Source organism: Myotis lucifugus, unplaced genomic scaffold, assembly GCF_000147115.1.
Source record: "Myotis lucifugus unplaced genomic scaffold, Myoluc2.0 scaffold_9158, whole genome shotgun sequence".
NCBI classification, from domain to species: domain Eukaryota; kingdom Metazoa; phylum Chordata; class Mammalia; order Chiroptera; family Vespertilionidae; genus Myotis; species Myotis lucifugus.
In genome coordinates this window covers 1-6,483 of record NW_005880206.1, presented here as the reverse complement: position 1 = coordinate 6,483, position 6,483 = coordinate 1, and the positions used below count along the sequence as shown (strand labels likewise).

Genomic DNA, 6,483 nt, shown 5'->3' with positions numbered 1-6,483 from the left:
GAGAAGCTGGCCGTCGGGGGGTCGGTGGCCGGGTGCAGGGTGTGGGTGAAACCCGCGGTGTACACGCCGTGAGCACTTTTTCGCTGTGACGAGTCATTTCATTTTACTTGAGAATTCTCTGCTCCCTGTGATGGCTGGGGCAGCTCGGGGTCCTGGTGACCATTCAGGCCCCGTCCATGTGACCAACAAGCCCCTGGCTCCATCCTGGCAGGGCCTCCCCTCCCCACCCTCTCCCCATGCCCACAGAGGCAGCACCCTCATGGCCTGGGCCATCGCCAGACCGTGTCCGTCTTCCAGAACATTCCCGCACCGCCCTGCAGCCAGCCCACAGGGTGTCGGAGAGAAGGCGGAGCGCACTGTGGCCGTCAGCCTGGCGGCTCCCGGGGCCTCGGGTGCGGACTGGGCGGCGGCCGGGCAGATGCGGCCGGTGCTGACGCGGCGTCCTTGCAGGAGTACATGGATCCCATGAACGAGTACAACGCCCTCAACGAGGCCAAGCAGATGATCGCCATCGCGGACGAGAACCAGAACCAGCACCTGGAGCTCGAGGAGGTGCTCAAGTACAGCGAGTTCTTCACGGGCAGCAAGCTGGTGGACTACGCCCGCAGCGTGCACGAGGAGTTCTGAGCGGGCCCGCCGCCCGCCCGCTGCTCTTCGCTTCCGAGAACTGGAGCCGCCAGGGCACTGACCACGGCCGCAGCTCACCCGCCCTCGGGGAAGCAGCTCCCGGTTCCTGGGGCTGCGCGGCCGGGCGCGGTGACCTGTTCCGTGGGGATCAGCGCGGCCCCCAGGCGGCGCCAGAGCTGCTCTCCGTCCCCAAGAGTCACGGACCTGCGGCCAGAGCCACACTCATTATTTAAAGTGTAGTCTGTCTTCCTTCCAGCTTCGTTTTCTGGGGGGACAAAAACGCATAAACACTAGCTTGGAACATCTGTGGCCAGGTGGCTTCCCTTGAGCTTTGAGGAGGGGGTTGGTTAGAACCCTGGGTTGGAGTGGGGTGTCCTGTGCAGGAGCCACGACAGGATGGGGGCCACGCCAGGGAGAGGGAGGCAGGTCCGGGAACCGCCCATGAGGGGCCAGGAGGAAATGGGAGTCGAGGTTGTGGGGAGATCTAAGGCTGAGCCCTGGGCTCTGCTTTGGGGGGGGCGCCTTGCGGCCGCTATGGGCCAGCTTATCTGCTGTCCGCCCTGTGGCACTAGCTGTCCAGACCCTGCTAGGGTCAGCGTGCCCCGTGCTCTGGCTGGTGTGTGGGGGGGGATCAGGCTCTGAGGCTGTGACTGCCGGCCCCCGACCCCACACACCTGGCATGTGGGCGCCCCCAGCACCCCATCCACCGCTGGCCCCTCATGGCTGTGGTACCTCAGGGCACGGCTTTCTGGCCAGCTGGGTGGCTTGGCCTGTGAAGGTTCCACTTCAGAGCAGAGGGCGCCCGGAGCAGCCATGTGACCAGCCCTTGCCACGGGGCCCACTTCCGAGCAGCTTGGGGCCGGGCTGCCACCGAGGAATGGGCGAGTTGACACCTGGGTTTGCAGATAAAGCAGAAGCTGTTTTCAGATCTGACGGGAGCTGGGAGCTCGTGGTGGAGGGAAGGAGGTGGTGGTGGGGGGAGCTCATGTGGAGGGAGGTGGGGGGCCAGGCCAAGGTGGGGCGGGGGGAGCAGGTGTGAGCACCCGGTCGGCTGCACCCCCGGGCCGGAGGCTGGGCCTGCAGTGACAGGCCGCTGTCAGTGCCCACGGGTCACCTGTGAGCAGATGCCCCGCACGTGGGCCAGGCGTGGGGACCACAGGCGACAGACCCTCAGGCAGGGCCCCACGCCGGCCCCTGGGAAGGAGAGGGTGTCGCCCCAGACCCCGAGTCACAGCAGCCTCGGAGGCCACGGTTTTCTGTATTTGGCAAGAAAAAGCCGTTTTCACGTCCCAGGAGATGGGACACGCGCACACGCACACACTCACCAGGCTGCCCTCTCCCGTGGGGACCTTCTCCCTCAGAGGCTCCCGAGGGCTGAGCGTCGCGGCCGCCGTGGCCTGGGGACTTTCCCGCAGGTGGGCCGGGAACTGCTTCTACCTGAGCTGCCGGCAGGAGGGACTTTCCGGGCCTCGTCCTGTGGGAGGCTCCTCTCTGGGAAACTCCTTAAATTAGCTGTCGAGTAGGTAAGCCTGGGCCACCGCACGACTTAAAAGGTACAAAAACAACCCGCCGTGCCGCCCCAGCCGCCGGCGCCCAGCGATGCCAGATCTGTGTGGGTGTGCACACGTGTGCGTGGTGCGTGCATGTGTGCATGCGTGTGTACGTGTGTGCTCTCTCCACCTTTACACACCTGGTGCCCACCTGTCCTGGGGCTCCCAGGCCCCGTCTGAGGCCACCACGTGCTCCCGGGACAGTCGCTGGGCCGTCCGTCTTCTCTGTTCGGGGAGCTGGGGCGCGCCCTCGACCAGGGCTCCCGGAGCAGCCACACGCTCTAGCACGTGGGCCAGTGACACGCCATGCACACAGGGACACAGCCCACACGTGCTCCCAGGCTGCACCCTGCTGCCCAGAGAGGGCGGACCCGCTCGGCAGCACGGCTGGGTCTGGCCGGCCAGCCCGGGAGCAGGGATGGGGCCTGGATGAGGTGCTTCTGCCCCAGCCCCGCCTGGGCTCCCACACCGGGTGTCAGCCAGGCTGTCCCCTGTGGCGTCCTTGGCGGGCAGGCGGCCACCTGCCACGTCTTCACGTGGCCGGCCGGCCCTCTGGTTCTCCTGGGGTCTCTTCTTGCAACAAGGCCAGTCGTGTGGGGCCAGGCCCTACCCTTACAACCTCCTCTGACCTCAGTCACCTGCAAGTGCAGCCACCCTGGGGGTCAGGGCTCCCGTGTGGACCCGGGGACACCAGCCTCTCACACCTACGGGCCCAGACGCGGCTGCACACAGGCACCTGCTCCCGCGGCTGCAGCCACACTGCTGGCCACTGCCCGCCCCGCTGGCCGAGGACTCCAGCCCTGGAGCCGGGCTCCCTCCCGCAGCCCTGGCTGAAGGAGGCCCTGCCCCAGGCCTGTCTCCTGGCTGTGCCTCGGCTCCGGGCGTGCTCTGGGCGCCGTCGGTGAGGGTGAGGCCCGGCACGCTGGGAGGGCTGGTGTGCGGGCGGGTGCAGACCTGCCCTGGGGGGGTCGGGGTCTGGGGTCCTCTGGCCAGGTCTGCACGGGCTGGGAGGGCTGAGCCTGAGGTAGTGAGGGGTGTCCTCAGTCCCCTCTCCGCCTCCTCCCCGCCCCTCCCCCAGCCTTTATAGCCACATCCTGCAAGGAAAACACACACTCCTGCCCAGCTGCCGAGGCAAAGATGTGTGTGGGCGCTCAGCGGCCCCGGGCACCTCCGTCCGCCCTCCTGCTCCTGGGGCTCGCGCTGGGCGCCGCGGCCAAGCTCTGCCCTGGGAACACCTACCCTCGGGGCAGCAAGTGCTGCCACGAGTGCCCGCCAGGTGAGCAGCCGGCCGTGGGGCAGGGGGGAGGAGGGGGAGGGCAGGGGCCTGAGGAGGAGGTGGACACGGGGATGGGGATGTGGGGCAGACACGCAGGAGGTGAAGGGCTGCGGGTGTCGTGGGACCTTGGACTCTGTGTGACAGGGTAGGTGATGCTCCAGGGTAGTGGCGGGACCTGGGACCAGTCTAGGTCTCCCAAGCCCCTCGCCTACAGAGTTCGGGATGTAGAGCCGCTGCACGAACACCGACGGCACCAGGTGCGGCAAGTGCGAAACTCGGTCACTACAACGAGGTCACCAACTACGAGTCCTGAAAGCCCTGCACGCAGTGCAACCAGCGTGAGACCCACAGCCACAGGGAAGAGCCGCCCGGGGCCCCCCCACAGCCACAAACCCCAAACCACAGCAGGGTGCTCCGCCGGGGGTCCCCGGCCCCTCCCTCCTCCCAGGGGCGGAGACCGAGGGGGGGAACGTGCCGGCCACGTGGCGAGGGAGTCCTGGAGGCTGGACGAGGGGGGCAGGGAGCCAGGCAGCCACGCCTCTCGCACCACGTGGCCGGGCCGGACGCAGGGTCCAGGGGCCGAGGGAATGAGGAGCCGCTGACCTCGGGACTGCGGGCCTGAGGGAGGGGCTTTGGGCCTTGGCTGGTCCTGCAGCCCCCCCTGTGCCCCCAGGAAGTGGGAGTGAGACCAAGCGGGCGTGCACCACCACGAACGACACTCTGTGCAGCTGCCGGCCCGGCACCCAGCCCCACGGGGGCTTCAAGCGAGGAGTCGGTGAGCCGGGCGGGCCGGGCATGTTCCCCACCACACGCTGCACCCACTCCCAGCACCCCTGACCGGCCCCGGTGCCCTCCCCACAGGCCATGCCAAGGTGGGGTGCGGGGTGGGGGCTGCGGGCCGGGGCCAGTGGGTGGGACGCAGGCAGGAAGGCTTCTAGGGCTGAGCGGGGGGAGCCCAGCTGCACAGCCCGGCCGCCACCGTCTTCATCTTCGTCTTCGTTGCAGACTGCGCCCCGTGCCCCCCCAGACACTTCTCCCGGGGCAACAACGAGGCCTGCAAACCCTGGACCAAGTGAGTGTCCTGGGGCTGGACGGCTCGGGCCCCTGGGACCGGGGAGCCACATCCCCCTGGTGGCATCGCCCTGCTCAGCCCTGGCCCGGCTCATCCGGGGGCTGCACGGGGAGCGGGGAGACCAGCCCAGGACCGGGATTGTGGGAGGTCCTCTCCTCACGGCTGGGAGCTGTATTAGGACTTCATGGTGGGGCAGGGGTTGGGGTGAAGGGCTGGGAGGAGCCAGTGGGAAGCAGAGTGAGTGAGGGGATGTGGGGTGAGCAGGCCCTGGAGACCCTGAGGGTGGGGCCAGGCCGGGGGGTGGCAGGGACGCAGTCTCCACAGTCCTGGCCCAGTCCCGGGCCCGTGGGATCCATCGGGAGGAGGGGGCACGGGCCGGGCCTGACGACGCCTGCCCTCAGCTGCACCGCGGAGGGCAAGCACACCCTGCAGGCCGCCAGCAGCAGCTCTGACGCCGTCTGCGAGGACAGGACGCTCCCGGCCACCCAGCCCGGGCAGACCCGGGGCCCCTCAGCCCGGCCCTCCACCACCCAGCCCTCCACCCGCTGGACCCTGACCTCACAGCCCCCCACCAGCCCCCCCACAGAGCCCCCCAGGGGTAAGAGCGCCCGGCCTAGCCCCGTGGGGTGTGGGGTGGAGACATGGGAGTGGGTGGGGCGGCCCTGGCCTCCGCGGTGGACCCCACTACAGCGCTGCTCCCCGCAGGCCCCGAGCTGACTGCTGTCCTGGGCCTGGCGCTGGGCCTGGGCCTGCTGGCCCCTGTGGCTGCCGCGCTGGTCCTGCTCCTAAACTGCACGGTCTGGAGGCCGCCTGCCGCCCCCAAGCCCCCCGGTGAGTGCTGCATGGCCCAGCCGACCCCTGAAGGCCGAGGCCGGGGGGCTCACTTCTGCCCTCTCCTCTGCCCAGGAGGCCACGGCTTCCGGAAGCCCATCCAGGAGGAGCAGTCGGACGCCCACTCCACGCTGGCCAAGCTCTGAGCACGGCCCTGGGGCGGCTGCGCCCTCCCAGGCCAGGTGGTGGGGGTCCCCAGGCGCAGGCCGCCCCCCAGGGTACACATCACCCCATCGCTGTCACCTCATCCCCGTCACCCTGTGCCCGGCTCCCAGGGCCTGTTCCTGCCCGCACCATTCTCGGTGCTTCTGGGCCGGCACCTGGGCCGCTATGTATGCCGTGCATACTCCCACCCAGGTGGTAACCCCAATAAACGCTGCTGGCACATGTGGGTCTCTGTCTGGGTGCCTGGGGCTGGGACTGGCATTCCTGGGGGCTGGGACCTGGCCACCCCGGCTGGCGCCTCTGAGGCCGGGGTGCGGGAGGGGCTCTGGTGAACCACCCCAGTACCTGTGGGGGACTGGCAGTCAGACGAGATCCTAAATGAGGGTGAGGGGCCTGCGGCCCCAGTGCAAGGGGTGGGGCTGGGGTGGCGAGTCCCAAAGGGGCTCAGAGGTGGCGTCTGTTCGTCCGAGAGCCCCCTGCGCTTTCCTCCTCCTCCTGGCCCCGCAGACCACGCCTGCGGCCCTGAGTGTGTGGGGACCCGCACCCCTCCCACCCCAGGGCCACGCCACCCAGGTCCTCGTGGGGCCACACGCCCAGTCCTGCAGGAGGGAAGCCAGTGCTGGGGGGTGTGAGTGGAAGGTCCCAAAGGGGAGCCCAGGCCTCCCCCGGCGGCAGGTGGATGGAGACTGTGCGGCACGTCCAGAGGGACCGCGGGCAGCACTCGGCCGGCACTCCCGCACGCAGCGGGCACGGGCTACACCGCCCACCCGTGGGGCCCCTCGGGCAGCGTCCTGGGGGTGCAGGCGCCCCCCTCAGCGTCCCTCCTGTCTGCGCCGCCTCCGCTGAACCGAAGGCAGAACGTGACAGGAAGCCGGGATCCAGCCCTGGAAACACTGAGGTGAGCGAGACCACAAGCCACGGCAGGGAGGCGGGCCGACCGTCAGCATCGGAAACGCTAGAGG

At 69.3% G+C, this 6,483-nt stretch overlaps 2 protein-coding genes across 3 annotated transcripts; both read left to right on the top strand.

Moving 5' to 3' along the window:
* The first annotated feature begins 1,654 nt into the window (after positions 1–1,654).
* Positions 1,655–3,472, top strand: LOC106696106. 2 transcript variants are annotated; one of them, XR_002827926.1, is made up of 2 exons: positions 1,655–3,084; positions 3,256–3,472. XR_002827926.1 is itself a non-coding variant. In XM_023749441.1 (2 exons), exons 1-2 carry the CDS (start codon positions 2,279–2,281, stop codon positions 3,455–3,457), a joined length of 1,002 nt encoding a protein of 333 aa, XP_023605209.1. In that variant the 5' UTR covers positions 1,655–2,278; the 3' UTR covers positions 3,458–3,472. The 2 variants fall into 2 exon arrangements, 1 of the variants encoding a protein (XP_023605209.1); XM_023749441.1 differs by having other exon boundaries at positions 1,655–3,078.
* A 133-nt stretch (positions 3,473–3,605) lies between these two features.
* LOC102425762 (tumor necrosis factor receptor superfamily member 4-like) lies at positions 3,606–5,743 on the top strand. The gene is made up of 6 exons (XM_014451204.2): positions 3,606–3,719; positions 4,045–4,228; positions 4,459–4,525; positions 4,927–5,123; positions 5,231–5,356; positions 5,432–5,743. Exons 1-6 carry the CDS (start codon positions 3,606–3,608, stop codon positions 5,500–5,502), a joined length of 759 nt encoding a protein of 252 aa, XP_014306690.2. The 3' UTR covers positions 5,503–5,743.
* The last annotated feature ends 740 nt before the right edge of the window (positions 5,744–6,483 follow it).

Bases quoted from the DNA above. Each gene is read 5' to 3' on its own strand.
- LOC102425762 (XM_014451204.2), top strand. From the start codon at position 3,606: ATGCTCCAGGGTAGTGGCGGGACCTGGGACCAGTCTAGGTCTCCCAAG. The intron at 4,229-4,458 runs GTGAGCCGGGCG...TCTTCGTTGCAG, and splicing joins GGGCTTCAAGCGAGGAGTCG to ACTGCGCCCCGTGCCCCCCC. The intron at 4,526-4,926 runs GTGAGTGTCCTG...GCCTGCCCTCAG, and splicing joins GCCTGCAAACCCTGGACCAA to CTGCACCGCGGAGGGCAAGC.
- LOC106696106 (XM_023749441.1), top strand. From the start codon at position 2,279: ATGCGTGTGTACGTGTGTGCTCTCTCCACCTTTACACACCTGGTGCCC. The intron at 3,079-3,255 runs GTGAGGGTGAGG...CCCCTCCCCCAG, and splicing joins GCGTGCTCTGGGCGCCGTCG to CCTTTATAGCCACATCCTGC.